Source organism: Gracilinanus agilis, chromosome 2, assembly GCF_016433145.1.
Source record: "Gracilinanus agilis isolate LMUSP501 chromosome 2, AgileGrace, whole genome shotgun sequence".
In the NCBI taxonomy this organism is placed as follows: Eukaryota; Metazoa; Chordata; class Mammalia; order Didelphimorphia; family Didelphidae; genus Gracilinanus; species Gracilinanus agilis.
In genome coordinates this window covers 266,275,441-266,297,851 of record NC_058131.1, presented here as the reverse complement: position 1 = coordinate 266,297,851, position 22,411 = coordinate 266,275,441, and the positions used below count along the sequence as shown (strand labels likewise).

The following is a 22,411-nucleotide window of genomic DNA, read 5'->3' as shown; positions in this document are numbered from 1 at the left end:
ATGTGATTTGTGTAAATAGCTATAGTAGGGTTAAATGAAGTAATATGTATCAAAACACTTTAAAAATCATGGAGCATTACATAAATATGAAAGAGTAACATCATGTGAGTTACATTACGTTACAAAAAAACAGAAATCTTTCCCATTGTTAACGCCTAGAAATCTTTTTTGGCATGTCTTGCTAAGTATCTTGTAATGGTTAGTAATATTCTTTGAGTAGGAATATTTGATGCATGTGGGTAGTGTATAGGAATCTGTTTATACCAAGTGTTAGTCCAAATCCCCTATTACAGATGCAAATTTGAAATAGAAAAGAAAATGGAGACACAATTAGCTATGACACTAAGGCTTAATATCTCTTCAATGATTTCATTTTATAGATAAAAAAAGAATTTTGGGGGACATGTATTAGTTCAAGTAAGATATAAATTAGGGCATACATTTAATAAAGATCATAAATTAAAGAAATTATATAATCTGAAAATTTTTCTAGCACCTTTCTTGCAAGGTGCAGAGAGTTTCCTGTGTATTCTCTTTTGTTCCTGTTCCTCATGATGTTTTCACCTTATTATCTTTATTCCTTTCTTTTAACATTTCTTCTCACTTTTTGTATCTCTCCAAAGAAGCAATGCTCTGCACGTTTAGTTGTCTGCCATTACAGTTTCTTTCTTGACAGCATATTCCCTCTATTTTCACTCTCTATTCTTTTCTAAAACTGATTTATATTGAAACTGGAATCTTTCCAGAAATTTCCAAATATTTTGACTCTTTATTTTTCATGTCTTCCCATGTCATCCATCTTTGTGTCACTTTTCTCTGGGTACTACTCTCTTTGTAGTGTGCAAGAAAGTACTCTTTACTAAAAATTACTTTCTTTTCTTATCTGGACTCCCCTGGCACAAAATTGTCCTGACTATTTTGCATTAATATCATTAAAATATATCATATCCAAAACTCCACAGTAAATTTATTAAGCTAGTTACCCATTTTTAAGCAACTACCTGTGACTCCTGTAACATTACTTCACCTTAACATCGTGTTTTTCTGGAATTAGTTAAGGTGAGTTCAGGCGAGTTATGCTGGTACTTTTTATGGAACATAGATGTTAATTAATCTTATTTTCCTTCTATTTTTCAGCTAGTATTTGGCTTTCTTTTCCTTAGCTACCTCCTGAAATTGTTTTCAGGGACCACTTAATCTAAGGATTCTTAACTTGGGATCCATGAATATCTAGAGTTTCTGTGGATGGATTTTAGGGGGGGGCTGTGATCTTCTCTGGGAAAAAATTAACTCATTTTTATCTTTATATAATTTTGTTTCCTTTGTAGTCCTATGTACTTTATTGTATGCATTTTAAAACTTTCTTCTGAGGAGGATGGGGCTCCATCGCCTTCACCAGACTGTCAAAAGGAACCATAACCGGAAAAAAATTAAGAACCCCTGATATTAACCTCATCTATTTCCATTGCTGGCAACCGTCTTATTGGGGAACAGAAACCTAGGCTACCTCAAGATTCAATCTCTTCTAAAAGTGTTTCACAGTATTCAAAAGCCAGAATCAGACCCAAGTCTCCTCATGGAGGCCTGCCCCACTCTTTACTCTATTGTCTTAAATGTAGCTTTCTCTCTCAATCCCTGATGCTTTTTGATTTTGGAGTAGTATGTAGATGTCTTGTGATCTTCAGTTAGCAGGCCAGGATAGGATACCACTTATATGCTATTAAATAGCCACTATTAAACCAGAAGGTTTGATCTGATTATTTTAATTCATATTCTTGGCAATTTGGAATTTTTTGAATGGCTTCAAATATAGTTAATAAGATACAATTAAATTGACTATTAAGTTATTCCCAAACCATAGTTTGGTACGACACCCTTATTCTGGCAACAAAGAGAATTATTTCTGGTTTTCTTAACTGTTTCTCATTCTCCTTGTAGTTTTAAAATCTGTTTTCTAATGGCGTTTTTAATCTCACAGATGCTGATTTGACAGTGACAGAACCCAGCAGCTCTGATAGCCGTGGGGAGAGAGCTGACCTCTATGCAAATGCTGATGAGACCCTCCTTGGAGGAGAAGCTAGCTACCTGTCTCAGCCCCTCACCCCAGAGAAGGAAGATGCACTTCACCAGGCTACAGCTGTTGCTAATTTACGTGCGGCTCTCATGAGTAAGAACAGCTTGCTGTCTCTCAAAGCTGATATGCTAGGAGATGATAGCTCTCTGCTGTTTGAATACTTGCCGAAAGGCACACATTCATTATCTCGTAAGTTTATATATATTTTTTCTTATTCTCCTTTGTTTTTGTTTTTGAAATCTGTATTAAAAATCTAAAGGGAGATAAGGCAATAATCTTAAGTTACGTCATATTTGATTAAATTCCATATGCTGTTTGATGGTGAACACTCTTATATTCCTTCTGAGGTCAAGATTAAGTAGTTAATTCCATATGTTTAGATGTTGGGTTTTTAAATAATGTCATAGGAGAAAGCTTATGTATTGAAGACTGATGGCAAAAACTATATCTTAATTTTTTAAAGGGAGAAGTTTGGCTGATATTTCACTTACCAAAAAGGACATTAATTTCTGTGGACTAATTATTTTGAAATTTAGTAATATTTAAAATATTTCAAACACAGGTCCAAGAGCTCCTGTCAAAACTTGTCAAAAATTTGGCTAGGCATAAAAATATAATAAACTACTTTGGAAAACTTTGGCATTCTAGGAAATTTAGAGAAATTATATAGATATAATAGAATATAGATTCTAAAAGGATTTGTGCTCCCTCTGCTGGCTCTCTGATGCTGACAATTTGTTCTGATTCTGCTACAATATGAGAGAATCATTGGAAAGCAGTTTTAAAATAGAACCAATGAGAAGTGCTAAGTATTTATATCAGCAATTTTATTTCAGCGGAGAATTCTGGTTATGAATAAGTTATGTAAAAGATTTTTTTAAAAATCTGCTTGACTTAAATGTGTTAAGTTGAACTCTGGATATACATAAGAATTAATAAACTACTCTGAGAAATTATGAGAATTCAGGGCAATATTACTTGATTGAGTAACATTGATGTTATGAGGGAATTTATTCTCTGGTTTTCTATCAGTGGTTTGCATATTTTAAAACAGATCATCCACTCTTACAGTATTTGTTGAGAAATTCAAGTGAAGACCATTTAGATGATGAGGGAGGATTGCACTATCCTACATGCATTATCTTCCATAAGATCTCACTCACTTTGGGATAACTAATTCCTTCCTTGTTGTGATGTTTTTAAAGCACTAAATTGGTAGAATGGAATAGCTGCCTCTGAATAAGTCTCTACTTTCTCCAATGTCAGAGTTTTCTAAAGGTTTTTATGGCATCATGTGTAAAGTAAGTTTTTAAAAATGGCATTGCTCAGAAAAATGAACTCTATATTTCAGCACTCTTGTATCCTTTTTTTACATTTGGTTTATGGGCATTAAGTTGCTACATGGCAAGGAGGGAAATGAGAAAGAATAAGGTTTTTTTAATGTGTCTAGTTGTTCATTAGATGGAGAAAGGTATGTGATTAAATGTGCTCAGCACTAAGAAAGGAGATCAGAATATGTTATTGTTTAATTTATAAAGACTACTTGGATCAGTTTAAATGTATCTGATATACTCATATCTGCTCACTATAAGGAAGGGGAGGATGCCTGAAGTCTTGGGCTTCTAGCTATACCTTACAAAATAAGGGTAACTTTCTAACTTTATTTTATGAATAAAATTTTATGACATTTATGACATAGATGTGACTTTTTTCATTGGAATAATGGAGGTTGAAGAAAAGATTACTAATCAATTTTACCTTGAAGGTTCTAATAATGTATTTGTTTTAATTTTCACTAAAAGGAGTATAGAATTTTAAATTTCCCTCCAACTTTGTTTTTTTTTTTAAGTAAGACTAAAGGATTCTTGTTTTGAATTTTTAGTTTGGGGATATTAAAGAAAATCATTTTGTAACTCTGGATAAAGAATTGGGAAGTCATCTTTTTAAATATTTTCTTCCTAATTTATTTTATCATTATGATTTCTGCAATATGTTTATCATCAATGTTTGCCTTTTAAAGGATCCTGAATATTAGCAGTGATTCAAGAAGGTGGGTAGAATGTATTCCAAGCATATAGAATCTCTAAATAGACTCCTACAAATAGAGCCATTTTAGGCTTGACATAAGCAAAAACTTTTTAGCTGAGGTGGGGTTGGTTGCCTCAGATAATGGTGGCTTCCCTCTCACTGGAGGTCTCACTTACAAGAAGCTAGAAAGAATTATTATAGAGGAGATTCCTGTACAAGTATGATTTGGACTAGATAATTCCTGAATCCCTTTCAACACTGAGAATCCTATGAGTTGGAGAGGTTTTATTTTTTTCTTTTGCCAGTGGGAAATATGGGATGTATTGGAGAACAGCAGAGAGGTTAAATAGTATGAGATAGTCTCCTGAAATGAAGGTAAGATTTTGATAACTTTAGAGATTTCCCTAGTTAATCCCACCAAACAGTTCAATTAGTATAAATAATTTTTTTCTTCAATATGATTTCTCTACAAATTTTTAATGACATCTTTTCTAAGAACTTAGTGGCATTTGATTTTAGACCATAGCATTAATTATGGTCTTTTAGACTCATTTTCATGTTGTTTTTTAATGATCTTGAGTTTTTTTATGTTTATATTTTTGTTTCTATCTTCCTTGGTAGATTGTAAATTTCTTAAGAAGTTGTCTTTATGTGTGTCCTCCATTGACTTAATACAGGGCCTTGCAGATAGTGTGCATTCAATAGACACTGATCAACTCTACCTTCTTCATCCTTTGGAAAGTTGGCATATTTGGATAGATTTATTTTCTTGATTAAATTAAAGTATAAGGGTCCCAAACTCATGATCAGGTAGTATTCTCAGCTTTTAGAACTTAAAATGTTTATTTCTATAAACATATAACTATGTTATAACTAGTCATTAGATTCTCAGATTCACCCACGAAAATCTACTTAATCAATAATATGATTGATCTTCTATACTAAGAGTATTGTCCATAGAACAGAAGACTACTTTAGCAGAAAAGAAAAAAGAAAAAGCTATTTTTAAATTAAAATTTAATATTTATTTTAGCATTTTTCTAAATTTTGAGTTCCAAATTCTTTCCTCATGCCCCTCCCTACCAATTTGAGAAGGTAACCAGTATATTAGTCATACATGTAAAATCATGTAAAACACATTTCCATATTAGCTATATCACAGAAGAGTAAGAAAAATAAAGTGTCAACATTATACTTCAGTCTTCACTCAGTTTATCCCTTCTCACACTGGAGTTTGATAGCATTTTTCATCACAAGTCCTTTGAAATTGTCTTGGATACTTGTATGGATCAGTGTAACTAAATCTTTCAGTGGAACATCATTACAATATTGTTAATGTGTACCATGATCTCCTGGATCTGCTCACTTCACTTTGCATCAATTTACATAAGTTTTTCTGAAACTATTTCCCTCTTCATTTCTTAATGTACAATAGTATTCCATTACAATCTTATTTGACAATTTGTTCAGCCATTCCCTAATTGATGGGCATCCCCTCAATTTCCAATTCTTTTCCACCACATAAAGAGCTGCTGTAAATATTTTTTATATATAGGTCCTTTTGTTTAAATCTCTTTGGGGTACAGACCTAATAGTTGTATTGCTGAGTCAAAGAGTGTTCACAATTTTATAACCCTTTGAGTATAGTTCCAAATTGTTCTTCAAAATGGTTAGACCAGTTCACAACTCCACTAACAGTTCGTTAGTTTTCCCATTTTCCCTCATCTCCTCCAGCATTTTTCATTTCTGACAGTTGCAAGGTGGTACCTCAGAGTTGTTTTAATTTGCCTTTCCTAATCAGTAATGATGTAGAGCATTTTAAAAATATGACTATAGATAGCTTTGGTTTCTTCTTCTGTAAACTACCTGTTCATATCCTTTGACCATTTACCAACTGGCAAATGGATCTTGTTTTGGCTCATATGTTTGACACATATTCCCTATATGAGAAGTGATGCCTTTATGAGAGAATCTTGCTGTAAATATTTTGATGTTGCTTCACTGCCTTTTATTCCATTTACTAAAATATATTTCCCCTGATTATCTGAAACAGATTTTCTTTACACTTTTCAGGTCTAGGAAAATCCTAGATAAAACTTGCTCACCACCCTCTCTGAAATCCCCCCCCCCACTTCTGTAACCTAGTGTCCTCTTCCCTTGGTACCAGTGACCTTATGCTACTTTAAAGTAGTACCTGCCAACACCTGTTTTATCCTCAAAAAATGCATCATCCTTCAACATTTATTAGGTCTCTTCTCCCTTCCCAATCTCTAATAACTAATATTACCTAAGTAATTTGAAGGGAAAAGTCTGATAAAATTATTATACATGTATAAATAACTAATAGCCCTACAACTTAGCACAGCTATTTGCATTTTTCAAGAAGATGAGTATTAACTCAAATTAATATTTAAGTGATAGAATTTCAAGGAGTCTAACGAAATGAGATAGAAAAAATTTAGGCAGTGTAATGAGTGAAACAGTTTGAAGTAGGGGAGCCACACAAATACACAGTACAGTTCTGCCTGAGTTTACCCTTATGATCAGTCCCTTCAAGTTATTTTTACAGTTTCTTTACATTCTCTGCTTCTGTTCTCAGAAATTCTCCAAAATATCCAAGTTTTTTCTTTATAACAATTCTCAGAAGTGTGTGTGACCAAAGGCAGCTCTTTATTTGTTATGTATAGTTCATTTGCAAATCAGAGACTACTGCCTGTAATGATTCCAAGATTTGGGGGGAGACATTCATATTAAACTTACTATCCTTTGAAAAAACATTTCCCCAAAAAATCTTAAATAAAGAGAGTATAATCAAATTTAAAAGATGGAAATAGTTAAAGTTCAGGAGAATCAGCTGCCTTTTCTTCAGAAAGCGCCATTTTACAGAAATATTTTCAGGGATTTTTATGTAGTTTTCTATAGTACAAACTATGATATTTACCAATAGAGTCTTGATATGCCTTTCAGCCTTCATTTAAATAATCATTGACTTGCCTTTTCTTTCTTCTTTTCTTCATAATTTTTTACATAGATTTCTAGAATCTTAGTATTAAAAGGAACCCAAAAGAGTTCATCTAGTCCAGTGGTTCCCAAACTTTTTTGGCCTACTGCCCCTTTCCAGAAAAAAATATTACTTAGCCCCATGGAAATTAATTTTTAAAAATTTTAATAGCAATTAATAGGAAAGATAAATGCACCTGTGGCCATCACCGCTCCCCTGGATCGCTGCAGCACCCACCAAGGGGTGGTAGTGTCCACTTTGGGAATCACTGATCTGGTCCAATCCATATCTGAGTAGGAAAGAGTTCTTTCTACATCCCTAACAAGTTATTATCCAATCTTTGCTTGATGACTCTAGTGAAAAAGTTCACTCTCTTCCATGGTAACCCATTCTGCTTTGAGATAGCCCTAGTTGTTAGGACATTTCTATTTATATAGGACAAAAATATTTCTTTCTGTAGCTTGTACTCATTGCTCCTGGTTCTACCCTCTGGTGCTAAATTGAACAAGTCTTGTCTTCAATGTGATAGTTCTTGAAATACTTTAAGATACCTATATCTTCTAACTCTTCTATTCTGCAGTTTAAATATCCCTCAGTCTTCTCATGTTACGTGATTTTGAGTCCCCCACATTGTTTGTTCTTCCTTTAATCATGATCTAGGGTCTTCCCTGAAAATATTAGAATTCTCCTTCCAGGGGATTCTTATGTTCTATGGAAACATAAAAATGTAGCTCATACAGGAAAAGTAATAGGGCTCTCAACTTTCTTGTAAGCATTCTGGCTAACAATACACTGAATGTATAACAGTCTTATTTAACATTAAAAATAAAGCTCATACAGAATAAAGAAAGGCCTAATCATAACTAGTTAAGACAACTTTCCTTCCCTTTCTGTTGGACCTAAAGTTTCTCCCAAGAAATTACTCCGTGGTTGACTCCCTACCCCCAAATAAAAAGAGGCATGCCCTTGAGATAACTAAAACATTAAGAGGTAGGGCTCTTCAATAAAGGAAAATAACTGAGGATGACTAGAAAGTCAAATCCTTTCCTCAAATTTGTATAGGCCATATAACTCTTCATAGAAGAGGCGGGCAAGATTTTGGATTGCTTAGCTATGTTGGAAAATGTATGTCTTTTTCTGCATTTTAAGTTAATCACCTCTCTTTCAGGAAGTGAGTGGTATGTTTCATCTTCATTCTCTTGGACTTAAGTTGTATCAGTGTTGTATTGATCTTAAATCTTCAAAGTTGTTTTCCTCTACAATGTTATCACTGTGTAAGTTGTTCTTCTAGTTCTCTTCACTTCATTCTTTATCAGTTCATGAAATGTCCCACTTTCCTCTGAAATTGTCCATTTCATCATTTCTTATGGTGTAATAAGAATCCTTTACATCCATATACACCAATTTGTTTAACTATTCCCCAACAGGAAGATACCCCCTAAGACTCCAATTTTTGACTACAATGAAAAGAGCTGCTATATTTTTGTCCATATGGATTCTTTTTCTCTTTCTTTTATGTCTTTGAGGGTATAGGCTTCGTGGGGGTATCCTGGGTCAAAGGGTGCGATTTGGTAACTTTCTGGGCCTACTCCCAAATTGCTTTGTAGTATGGAATTCTGATTCTAATAAAATTCACTAACTCATTTTCATTCATTTGACTTATAAACATGTCTTAGACCTCCTATTTTTTACAATTTAAGTTCTCCATTTATTTTCTGAAAAGGATTTGCCCTTCTCCTTCAATAACTGAGTTTTTAAAGTTGACCATCTGTTTTGCCAGCTAAATTATAAACTATACAGTAAAGTTTAATTTCAAAGTAGTCTGAGCATATATCAAATAATTTGTGTAATGTGTTAGTCTCCTTTGTCTCATGTGTATATTCCCTATAAGAGAAGAATTTTTTCCTCCAGAAATTGGCAGTTAAGAGTTGTTTTTTAATGCATTCTCCAAAGTATGGCATCATGCAAGATTTTAGTTTGTTTTCATGGTTGCTGTTATTATGGTTGGGCTGCAAGAAGCCGTTTCTTGGGTATATTCAGAATACAGCACTGTTTTTTTATTCTCATTACATTATGACTTTGGTGTTTGCTAATTTTGAGCTTTGTCATCTGTGGCTATTAATGCAATCTATATGTTATCAGTTTTTTTGAAGTGTACTGTGAAAAAGCATGAGGATTTTTCTCATTCAGGTTTAACATTAAATATTTTTGCTTCTAAAGACTTTGCTATTGATAGAAGTGATGTTAAATTTGGAAACATAAATAAATCTACTCTCCTCAGATGGTTGAATTTTGATTTATTTATCTTTTTCATATGTAGGATCAGCACAAAATTGTGGATAGAGATCTACTTTAAGAGTCAAAAAGGATCTTTAAGTCTTGCCTCTGACACATACTGTCTGTATAATCTTGGGAAAATCACTTCACCTTTCAATGATCAGTCAACTCTTTAAGACTTTAAGCTGAAAAGCAGCTGCTGATTTGCACTGATGGCAAGAGTTTCCTCATCAAGAATTTCCTACCCTAAAAATCACAGTTCCAGGCAGAAAAAAGAAATTTTGTCATCATTGGAGGTGGGGGAAGGGTTATGTCCTTTAAAGCATTTTACTATTACATTGCATTTTAATGACAACTTCCTGAGCAACTGTGTATTAGGAAAATGTCTATATTATATTAGATCAATAAATTATGCAGCCCTGTTAAAGATCATTATTTTTACATTTAAAAATTAAAGTGTTTTCAATAATGAATTTGTTGCTTCTTAAAATATTAGTGTGTGGCATTGATAGGCATAGATAGAATTATCACCTACCGTAAAGGAGGATTCATTAAAATCCTAAACTACAAAGCAACCTTCCTTGTGGCTGCTTTTGGGCCAGTTTCTTATAAGCACAAGATTATAGATTTAGAATAAAAGGGACTTTAGAAGTAATCTGGACCATCTCCCTCATTTTACAGATAAGGAAACTGAAGCCAAGGGAGTGGAATGATTTTACCCTAGTAAGTAACAGAGATGGGATAAAAAAGTGAGTTCTCTCATTCCAAATTAAGAGCTTTTCCTGATGCTCCATTCATTAACAGTGCCAATGAGACTGAGGTAATAGATTCAGGTCCTATAAAGAGTGGGTACATTTGCTCCCTTATGTTTCCACACATTGCTGCCCAAATCCTGACCAGTCATTTTTTAAAATGTGCTATTGGTCATCAGGAGAAATGAGTGAAGAGTGTGGCCATCAGTTATATAGCATCTGTACTTTTTATATCACATGACTGATTTTCACATTGTCTGATTGCTTTTTGCCAACTTTTCCATGATTTATACTGGAGTTGTGGTGAGTATATTGCTTAGATTTTGCCAGTTTGTGATTCACCAGTGAGACTAGATGTGGTGGGTAATATTTTAAAGTATCTTGTGGCAAAGCAGTGGGAAAAAAATACAGTAAATTGGAGTTCTGGACTCTCTGGATTTAGGTTTTGGCTTTGCCACACTTCCTGCCTCTGTGACCTTGGATAAAGTATTTAGCTTCTCAGGCCCTTAGTTTCTTAATCTGCAAAAGAAGAGATTGCATTAGACAATATCAAATATCCCTTGATTTTGCAATTTAAGAAAGACAAATCCTTGTATTTATCTCAAAGTTCCACACTGTTGTTAGTTTTATTCAATTGTTTTTTAATTCCAGACAAAATAAAATTCATGAATCGGGTAAAAAAATAGTGTGGCTGTCTCAACACAAAGGCATTCTTACCACTGAAAAACCACCTCAGAGTATATTGTCCCTCTACCACATGTGGGTCATGGGTTAGGAATGTCATCTTCTTGTAGAAAAAGCACATCATTATATCTATATTTGTCTATTTTGGTTTATGTACAATTTTCTATCACAGATACATTAACATCCTCATTTAGTACACCAAGTATAAGAACTCGGTACTCCTTGGGCACTTTTGTATTTGACAAGATGCCCCATGAAACTTAAGAAAAGTTATTACAAACTGCTTGGTTAAAAGAATATAATTTATATTGCTAATCAGTAAAATAGATTAGTAAGGGAGATTATGAAACTTCTCTTCAGAATGTCTTTAAAAACGGAGTAGTTATCTGTGGTCAAGGATGAGTTAGATACATTACTCTTAATCAAGACTTGGAAATGCCTGAGTTCAATTCTGTGGGTCTGAATAGGAAACATCTTAACTTTTGCTATAGAAATGTATACATATGTATGTTCAACTTGACTTCTTATTAATAATATCAGAAACAATGAACTAACACACTGAAAGATCCTTCACTGTATATTCATCTATACAATGCCTTATGTTAACTACAAATGTAGAACTTGGCCCTCTATATAACTATTGTTTAAATTTATCTCCATTGTTTTGCCTCATCTTCTTTGAAAATGCCTTGTTATGACCTCCTATCCCTCTAAACCTGTGATTCCCAAAGTGGGCGCTACCGCCCCCTGGTGGGTGCTGCAGTGCTCCAGGAGGGCGGTGATGGCTATAGGTGCATTTATCTTTCCTATTAATTGCTATTAAAATGTAAAAAAAATTAATTTCCAGGGGGCTAAGTAATGTTTTTTTTTTTCTGGAAAGGGGGAGGTAGGCCAAAAAAGTTTGGGAACCACTGCAAACATTAGTCTTCCATTCCCTAGACTTAATCGATAATAATGTGATTTCTAGTCTAACAGAGTTTATTAGCATGAACAACATTCAACACATGGCTGTGCTTCACATTGTTATCATCACAACTATCATCCAGGACTAAGCACATTTGGCTTCGTATTGATATTTTTAATAGACCACTAAAAACAGTGGAGATATTATAGCATAGAGGAAAGAAGACACAACCACTAATCTTGATGCTTTACCTAGTAGGTTAATGTAATCAAGGCACATAAAGCATTTTTCTTGTTAAACCTCCCTAGTCCTAATGATTTTCTAGAGAGAGAAACAGATACATATGTGTGAGACAGTGTTATAGACAAAATAATGTCCATCTATACTAGCTTCATAAGATGAGAAGTATTATTGACTTTAAATATTTTCAGTTAGATAATGGTAAAGTATTATGACTAATGTCACTAATGGTACAGAACAATTGCATATTGGAGTTCTACTCTGAGTCATGCAGAGAATTTTTAGAAACTGCTGGAGTTTGGTTTTCTTGTGGGCAAGCATATTGACTAGGTTGTTGTAGCCAAAGGTTCATGGTGTACTTAATACAGTAATTGAAAGCAACAATAGATCATCAATCACTCCCCAACCCACTCTAAGAAGTTCTTAGACATTTGCCATTTATTTGACTTGATTTCCATGAACTGACATCCTGACCTTCAGAAGTTAATATTAAAGACATACGTTTAGCAGAAATATTCCAAATTATTACCTTTCTATTTCAAAATTATGAGTTCTATTAATGTATGTGTAGGGGTTACTTTATCTTGTTTGCCACAGTTTCTTCAACTGTAAAATGAGCTAGAGAAGGAAATGGCAAACCACTCCAGTATCTTCAAAAGGGGTCAGAAAGTCAGACAGAACTTCAAAACAACTAAATAACAACAACAAAAAGGGGTCATTTGAGGATCTTGTCATAAGTGTTAAGATCTAGGCATATTAAGAAATCTCTAAGACTAAGAACAATAGTTTGGTTTTATGTAACAAACTAAACATCCCCAGTGAATAAAGTATGCCCTAAGAAACTGAATGCAAGCTTTTGGAGGTCTTTAGATAATTTTGTGTTGGGTAGGTTTTGTGGAGTATTTCTGGGACAACATAGACAAGAACCACAAAAGTTGAGATGGGCCCCTGAGCAGCAAAATTAACCATATTCATGAAAAGTTGCAGATCCACAGCATATAGTGTGTGATTTATGCTAATACAAACTGGTATGATGTGAGGACAAAGGGTGGTGTTCTATCTGTGTGAACTCTCTGAAAAGTTATTAATTGGTTGAAAAAACTTTGACAGATTGAATTGCGGTTGGTTCGTGGATTCATTCTTTTTCAAAGCTGTTTTTCTAAGAGTAAGCAATTCCCAAAACATTTATAGGAGGTGTCTCTCAACTTGATTTGAATAATGTGCTTGACTTTTCTTGCCTTAGTTGGATATGAAAATATTCCAAGTTCTCTTTTATTCTGTAGAGGGAAAAATTTTCTAAAGGTATTATCAAGGATTTTTCATATCATTAGCATAATTCTAGATATAGTTGGTTGAGAAAACCAGCAAAGTAGTTATACCATTTGTATGTGTGTCAGGGGACCCTCCTCTCAATCTCCTTTTCCCCAAGACACCAAAAAAATAGCATGAGTATTTTAGAAATTATTTCTGGACAAAGTCCTTTTGGATGTGTAAGGAACAGATGTGTTTTTGTTTGTTTAGGGTTGGGAAGATTTTGTCCTTGTTACCATTTAAAAAATGAATCTAGAAATAATAGGTTTATACTAGTATCATAAAGCACTTTTCTGTACTACATAATTTGATAGACATCTCAGGGTACTTAAAACTGAATATCAGATGAACACATTTGAAATATTTTAAAAGGTAATTTTTCTAAAATCAAGAAAAAATAATTGTACTCGTGTTTTTCCAATGTTGTGCAACTTTCTGTGCTATAACTCTCTTTAGTGACCATTTTGCTGCTGTGAGAGAGAAACCCCCCAACCCAGACAACCTATGCAGAGACAACTGGCATTTTGGGTGGGCAAGCTGATTAAAGTAATCCAAAACCCCACCTCCAACAAAAACCCTGGCATCAGTGTACTGCTGTGCTCCCTCCCACTGAAAAGAAGATAAAACTACAAGTGCTCATTCAGTGCCTTTCAGGGCCTTTTTAAAAACCACCAGCTGGTGCTAGTTCACGTGGGTGAGACTCGTTTCCTGTGTTCCCCAGGGCCTGGCACCAACTTGAATCGTTCATGGGGCGAATTTGATAGCAAAGTGGAAGCATCATCTCCCCAGCTGCCTTCATCACACCTTTCCAATCAGAGCCCCCCTGGGATCTACCATTCTGGTGAAATGTCACCAGAAACTATGATCAAGGGAGAGATGCCTCCTTCAGCTCAGGTAAGAGTAAAAAGATAGCCATGGTTTTTAGCTTTGGGTTTCTTTTACAAGCTGAGTACAAACCAGCATATCTGGCTATATAGTTTTGGTATTTATCTGACTAGCAAATTTTAATTGCATAGCATACAAACATAGATTAAACAGATTAAAACCCAATTACTTGGATATGTTCCTTGAATGAATTTTAAAATAATGTCTTAAATTATGTTATCTTACTATTCATCTTAAACTCTCTTCACCTCCCTTTTCTGTATCTTAATTCAGGTTCTAGTAGAAAACAGCTACATTTCTGTATTTTTAATTGTTAACTAATAATTACCCTAATATTTAATATAAAGCTGAATTGATCCTTAATATTTGTGTAATTTTTAAATTTTGCATTGAACTTAAACTGAGGAGAAAGGTTCTTTCACTAATGTAAAATATCTGAGCTGTGGAATAATGGGTGATGTTGTAGATGAAAATCTCACCTCTTAAAAATGAATTATGATCAGATAGTTTAAGACATTTTTACAGAGACAGGATAGTTTTATGTTTTTAACAATCCATCTCTTATTTGTGATCTGTTGTATCCTGTGGAGAGGTTACCATCTGCCAGACCATGGCACAACACAAAGAGTGCTTTCATTTATAGGATAAATGTTAGAGCAGACACTTTCTGTAAAGGAACCTAAGAAGTATGAGTTTTATTATATTTATGTACCTTCTTAAAGGAAAAAATACCTTTTTTTTTTCAAACAAAGCTTAACATAATTTTGACCCGAAAAAAAAAAACCAATAGTTATGATCTAGACCTCTTCTTTAAATGCTCCTCAAAGCAAATAATAGTTTTGGTGGGAGACTTTTGCCTACTTGGTGTTTGATTCTTGTACGAGTTCTAAAATTAATTGTACTCTTTATTCGCAGGCCACCTGTAATGGGCTTTTCACCATGTGGCAACTGGACACTGACACAGGTAAATGAGAGGTCAGGATAAAATTCATATATTTCTACAATTCCATTTTATTGTATCCCGGGAGTTTCTAACTTATGTATTTCTGATTTTAGATCTAAGTACATCAAGATCCGAAGATGTCTGTTTAAACAGGAAAACCCTCTTTCTTGATCCTGGCTTGAATCAGAGAACACTGTGTGGCTTCTGTGGGAGGGTTCTGGCCAGTCCAGAAAAGCTAAGGGAGCACATCCAGAAACATGCCTTTTCCATGTTTCTCCCAGTTGACTTGACTGATTATTCTCGACCTCTCATCACTAGTTTGGCTGATAATGTACAGCCAGGTCAGCTTGACCGTTTCCAGTGCTCCAGGTGCCCAGCCAGCTTCACCTTGAAGTCCAATATGGATAGACATGAAAAAACAATTCACTGCAACCACAAGAAGATGCAGTGCTCTTGCTGCTTAAAGTTATTTCGGGACAAGACAGATCTGAACCGACACCTTTTATCAGTGCACTCAAGAGAACGTTCTTTTATGTGTCTCTTCTGTGGCAAGGGTTTTGGTACCCAGAAAAACCTTACCACTCATGTCAAAGTGTGCTACGTGGGCCCTTCCCAGGCAGTGACAGAAGAGCTTTCGGATGTCATAGAACCAGATGAGGAAAGTAATTGACTAACAAAACAATGTTAGAGGAAGTCAGAAAATAGCAAGTCTGGTGGGAGATGGACCTGAAGCTTGGCTTATTACTATTAAATGATTAGCCTTCCATTTTCCAAACTTACATTCAGCTGAACCAGGTTTACCATTAAGGGAAGACAATCAATGCCCACATGGTGGGTCAGGAGCTACTTTGGCTCCAGATGCCAGAATAAACCATCAGCTAGGATCTCTAGACAAGCTACTTTGTTATGGTTGGACACCTCTAGAAGGAACTGAGAATATGACATCAGCTGTAGAGAGGTGGAGCCCAGACCCTTTGATCTTTGTAATTAAAGTTCCATCATATTATGGAAAACCAGGAGAGTGGAATACAACCAAAGTGTATTGATTTTGTGAATGTATTTATACATGACATGCCCATTGTAGTTGAAGATATTATTGGCAATGATGTCTGATTTGTTATGACTAAGAAGACCTGTTAAGAACCAAAAGTCCTTCCCAAACTACTCATATCAGAATATTTCCAATAATTGTTTTGAATACCTCATGTTCTTTGGGTTCTGTGTTTTGTTAGCTATGGTTCTATTCAATCATTGTCTTGTTCATTTAAAACAAGAGTTGCATATCCATAGAGATTGGAAGGAGTCAGGGTAATGGCTCATATTTTGCTAAAAACAACTTTCACAATGCAAGGGGACCCTGGAAAAGAAGAAAGGAGAAGGTTAAAGGCAGTACAGATTAATGTGTGTATGTGCAGTAGAGGACATCATTTTCCAAGGGAATTAGGATACCATTAGACCCGGTTGTCTTTCCCCATTACTTATAAACTTCTCTTTTTCCCTCAGTTTCCCCTTCCAGTTCACATAATCAAGCTCTCTTCCTTTTTTTCTTCCCTCCTTCTTTAATCACCTTGCCTGGATCTTTGATGATAATAATAATAACTAGCATTTATATAGTGCTTTAAGATTTGTAAAGTGTTGTATATATTATCTTATTTAGTCCTCATAATAACCTTAAGTAGGTGCTTTAATTATCCCCATTTTATAGATGAGGAAACAGAGGCTGAGAAAGATTGTGACTTGCCCAGGATCTCACAGATAGTAAATGTCTGGCAAAAACTGAATTCCAGTTCCAACACTCTCACCCACCCCATCACCTAACTACACTGGCTGACCTTTCAAAAATGTGACCTTGGAGCCCAGATTTTTAATCTATGCCATGATTCCTGAGTTATCTAATCCATCCTATTTATATAATACTTGTTTTCTGAGCTCAGGTCTTTATGATAATTAATGGCACAAAAAGATTGCCTGAGAGCCATGAGAGAAAAGGGCCTGGCTTTTTTTTAAAGCAGGTTCTCTTCTTTGTGCCTCTGCAAGCAAGATCTCCTTTGTATATATTCCAGTTTATTACAATATACTACCAAAAATGACCATGGAGTAGTGGTCTTTTTGTATGTTGAATGATCGCCTATGGTCAATCTTTTTGTGGTTTAAAACTCCTTCCATGATTCAGATTAAATACCTTCAGGAATTTGAAGAGGGGGAAGCTTGATTTGTTTCTTATAGAGTTATTTTACCCCAGATGTTATAGATTGAAATCTGTTATAATTCTGTTATATATAAATCACATAACCCTGTTCTGAAGTATAAACTTGAGCATCCTCAGAGAAAACAAACTGTACTCCAAACAAGACAAATGGCACCAGTCAGTCTCTGATGACTTTAGAGGTTAAGACTTTTCCCTTTTTTATTCACATGCCAGTTTTTAAAGTAAGAGATCCAATTGTTATGAGGGTTGAGTGAGATGACAATTTGTAAGTGAAATTGCAAATCAGTTCCCAAACTGCTTTTCACCCTTACCAGATGAATTTTTCATTTCCATGTGGGATAATCTCCACATTGCTTAGGAATAGATGTATTGACTTTCTAAAATAGTTTGAAATTTTGTAGGCCAATTCTACACTAAAGATAAGAGTAGGTTCATGATGATGATGAGTAAAGGCAAAGATTTAAGGGAGGGATTCTATAAAGTTGATCTGTTATTCTGCCAAAACATTGGAATCACCCAACTCATAGAAATGAAGTCATATTAGTTATTTATCTTCTGTACTTCAGTTCTGCTGAATTTCTTATTCTAAGCTATTATGGTTTGGATTTTGACTTCAAAGAGAATCTATTTTTCAATATACTACTTGAATATTTGTTGGAAAGTAGAAAAGGGTTTTTTTCTCAGCATTAAGATAATATAATTTCAATTTATTTACTACTGCAAAATTTGTTTCATCTTATAATAGTAATACATGTCTATCACGTTTAGAAGCAGCATGATAGAATGAGAAGAATGTTGGCCTTAGACTAGGAGAACCTGGGTGTAATTCCCAGTTCTGCCACAGAATTCCTCTCTGACCTTGGACAAGGCACTTAATCTTTCTAGATCTCAGATTCCTCATCTGTGAAATAAGGAGGTTGGATTAGATTGCCTCTAAGATCCTTTAATTTTATATCTATGATTTAGTTTACAAAACACTTTACTCACAACAACTCCTGTACTCTGGGGAGCAGTCTCCATTGTATAAAGGAATCTCAGAGAATTTAAATAATTTGCCAGTAGTCATACAGCTACTAAATATCAGAACTGGAATAATAAAGTAATTTCCTTTTTAAAATCCACTGTTTTTGTCAAACTTGAATGGATACCTATTCTTCCTTGAGAGAAGTCTAAAGGGATAATAATAGTTCATATTGAGATTTTCATGCTTAACTTTTTAAAGTCTTCAATTTTTTTCTGGCATAAATTAATTACAATAGAAAGAGCTTTTATATTGAAGATGAAAGCATAATAATAATATAGCACCTTAAACTTTACTATGCTCTTTCTTTACAGTATCACCGTGAGGTAAAATGTAAATGTTACTATTCTCATTTTCTATATGAGGTAACTGAGTTACAAAAGAGATTAAATAACTTGTCTAGCATTATACATGGTAAGGATCAGAGGCAGCACTTAAATTCAAATCCTTTGATTCTGAAGACATGGTTTTTCAACTTCATCATACTGCCTCTCTAATGCAGATTTCATGGCCCAGTAGAAAAAGCACCAGACTCAACTGGGAGTCTGGAAACCTGGGTTTGAGTTCTAACTTAGCTACTAATCCATTATTTGCCCTCACTTAGCTTTTCTGGACTCTCATTCCCTTATTGCAAAGAGAAGGCTGAACTTCATGATCTTTAAGGTCCCTAAAGTTCTTTGACCTTTGGATTTTGATGACCAGTTGTCCATGAGTTGGTTTCGTATCAAATGATTTAGTAGGAGACAGAAATGAGTTACTTGTATTAACAAATATAGCAACAAAGGCCAATAAATAATAACTTGAGTGCATAACAGCTTACTTTAAAAATTGGAGCTGTATCCTCAGAATGTTTTTGTGAATGCCAAATAACCATGATTGAAGTTTTCCATTGGTATTTTGTAATACTTTGAGAAATCTTGAAGGTTCAGTTTCTTATAATTATAGTAAGCATAGTAAGATTAAAATCTTCAACTTGTAAAGTGTTTACCTAGAGGAAAAGATTGTAGAAATGATTCATCGATGCCTTGAAGTGTGCTAAGCAGGTAAATGTTTTCTTTTCACAGCAGCTCAAAACAAGTGTTAAATAGCACTTAGTTTTGGAGGGCTTGTTTGGCAGATTGTAGTTATTCCTTGCCTTTTATCGGAGATTCTTTAGGGCCGTTAACTTCTAATAGTGCCTTAAGTAATGATTCAGGGTTGACAATTTCATTCTAAAAGTGAGTAATATTGTGTGATGATGTGGCATCTCCAGCAGTCAGGTAGTTTGTTATAGTGGGAATGAGCAAAAATAGAGAGAACCTCCCTTCCCTCCAGTGGGTACCAGTTAAGTATAGAAATATGGCTGAGAATTTGGAGTACTTTTTTGCATAAAAATCCCAGGATCTGTAGTTGGGTTGGGGAAGGGGGTAACTAAGTGCATAGCTTTTGACAAGGATTGAATATATACTTTGACTTTGGCATGGACTACTAGAGCAATATTTGTAGATGCTTTCTAATTGTAGACAAATGTTATGATCAGACTTTCATTATATAAACTGATGCCAACCAAAATGTGCTGTTTTTATTATTGATTTGGAAAACTTGTGCTGAATGAGACTGAGAATTCTCTCTCTAAACAAAGATTTTTTAAAAATTTTCTACTGTGTCTAAATATTTGAGCTTATTGCACTACAATTTTGAGTATTAGAACTGGTCATTTAAAGACTTTTTAAAAAAATTCAATGAAATTCATCCTTATTTTGTATACCTTCATTGGTATTGCATTGTTTAGTATTCAAGGGTTATTCATTTTTGTTTATGAAAACAAAACTGTGATGCACAACTCTTTCTAAAATACATTGACTGTAAAATAACCTTTTAAAAGTGGTGCTAAATTATTTTTAAAATGCATAATCAGTTTTAAATTACCTCAATCATTGTGGTAATATTAGTTGAGAAAATTTTAAAAGACTTGTTTTTGGAATCCTTTGTAAAGTGCATGTTTTATATGAAGTATTTCTAATTTTTTTCAATGTAGAATTCTTAGGGAAGAAATGCTAAATTACCTCATTGCTAGACTTTATGCCAGATCAGTCAGTTAATCAACAAGTATTTGTTTACCTCAGAGGGCATGATCAATGATTACTTTCTAGGTGTCTGATGCGGCTACTTTTAGTGAATGATATTTATAATCATAATTTTGTTACAAAAAAAACACTACTAAGTTACAGATTTGTATCAGATTTGTATTACTTATGTTTAACATGGTCCTATTTTGTGAAATTCAGAAACCTAAAACATGCAATAATTTTAGAATATTTTTGTATTTTTGAGTATTTATAAAAAAATAGAAAAAGAAAATATGACTGTTCCCCTACCCCTGAAAGTCAATTTTAATAAAGTAACTAAAACTCATTCCCTTGTTTTGCTTTTTCCATCTGAAAATGGAAATTTTAGAATTTGTTGTATTAAATATTTTCTTTAGAGAACATGGTATTATACCTTTGGTCATCGAATTAAGCCCAACAAGATTGTAAGGTGGAAAGGGGAAGAAAAAGGAACATTTATTTTGCAGATTTTAACTCTGTAGAAGCATGAAATAAGAGTTAATGATTCTTGGTTCAGAGCATGAGATTGAATTTTTTTTTCCTTTGTGAATAATTGAGAAAAAAATGTGTTGGTGCTACTTCAAGGAAAGATCCACAGCCTCTTGAGTGACTGTGCACTGTTGTAGTGCAACTAATGTTCATTATACTGTCCTGGAAAGTTTGCAATTTAGTTAGATCATTTTTTCCCTCTGTACACTCTCCACTCTAATTCCAAGTGCAAACACACCACAAGGTGAATTGAATAGAATATTTATAGATTGTAGTCAGTCCATTGGATGATTCCTTTGATTTAATCTCTTTCTCAGAACTATAAGAATAAAATAATACCTACATAATAACATGCATGCCCACTTGTTCACTCTGTGATACCAAACTGTGGCTTGGCTACACTCATCTGCTGAAAAAGTGTGCTCCTTCTCTGTTGATTATTGAAAAACATTGACAATTTACCATCACTGAAGGCTAGAAAAGGTGGTACAATTATTCCTATTCTGTCTTGAGCGGCTGTACTTTCTATTAGTAGCAGTTTGGCTATAACAGATTACATATATATGCATATATGATTTGGATATGATATACTTCATTAAAACTACTTTGTTGGAGATAGGTGGGTGGCTCAGTGGATAGGGAACCAGGCCTTGGAGATAGGAGGTCCCGGGTTTAAATCTGGCCTCAGACACTTCTTAGCTGTGTGATCCTGGGCAAGTCACTTAACCCCCATTGCCTAGCCCTTACCACTCTTGCGCCTTAGAACCAATGTGTGGCATTGATTTTAAAACGGAAGGTAAGGGTTTAAAAAACAAAAAAGAAACAAAACCTACCTTGTCCCATCTCTGCTCTACCACAATGTGGTAGAACACACAGTGCTTTAGTACTGAATAGAAATCTGACAATGTAGGACTTTCTCTTGAGGAGTTTTAGAAGATGGAAGAGATGGTTCTTCATTGTTGCTTGCATTGATTGTCCATCTAATTTACACTAAACATATACCCTCCCAATCGCCATCCTCATCACTATGTGTTGCATAATAGCAAACTGGGCAATTTCTTGGGAGCTGTTTATTTGACTTTGATGAATTCAAACTAGTTCTCCCAAAGGAATTTGGGCTTATTTTGGAGAAGCTTGAGCCCATAAAAATGTGATTAATATTAAAGACCCCTTTAGGAAGCAAACAACTGGGTAAAAAAAACATGAAATGACTAAACTGCTTACTTTTCCTTTTAGATATCTTATAATGTTATAAATATCCCTAATGCTAACGAGTTATATTGACTTATGTTCACTTTGCCTCATATGCTTATAACTGGCTACTTTATCTAGATTGCCTGCTAATTGGTTCATGGTGAGCCACGGGAAATGCTAGAATACAGTGTGTTGTACAACCCATTGTTAGATCTCTCTCTCCTAGCTGGCTTGTGAATGATCATCAGACACAGATTTTAGTTTCATGCTGTTTAAACTTGCTGATGAGCTTCCTAAAGGGTATTGTTTAAG

The 22,411-nt window shown here is 34.4% G+C and overlaps 1 protein-coding gene across 1 annotated transcript in view; it reads left to right on the top strand.

Annotated features, from left to right (window-relative positions):
- Positions 1-22,411, top strand: part of ZBTB46 (zinc finger and BTB domain containing 46) — an 88,718-nt gene that overhangs the window by 43,766 nt on the left and 22,541 nt on the right. Inside the window, exon 2 of the mRNA XM_044663883.1 lies at positions 1,979-2,263. Within this exon, the coding sequence (XP_044519818.1) occupies positions 1,979-2,263 (285 nt within the window). The remainder of the gene's footprint in view (positions 1-1,978; positions 2,264-22,411) is intronic.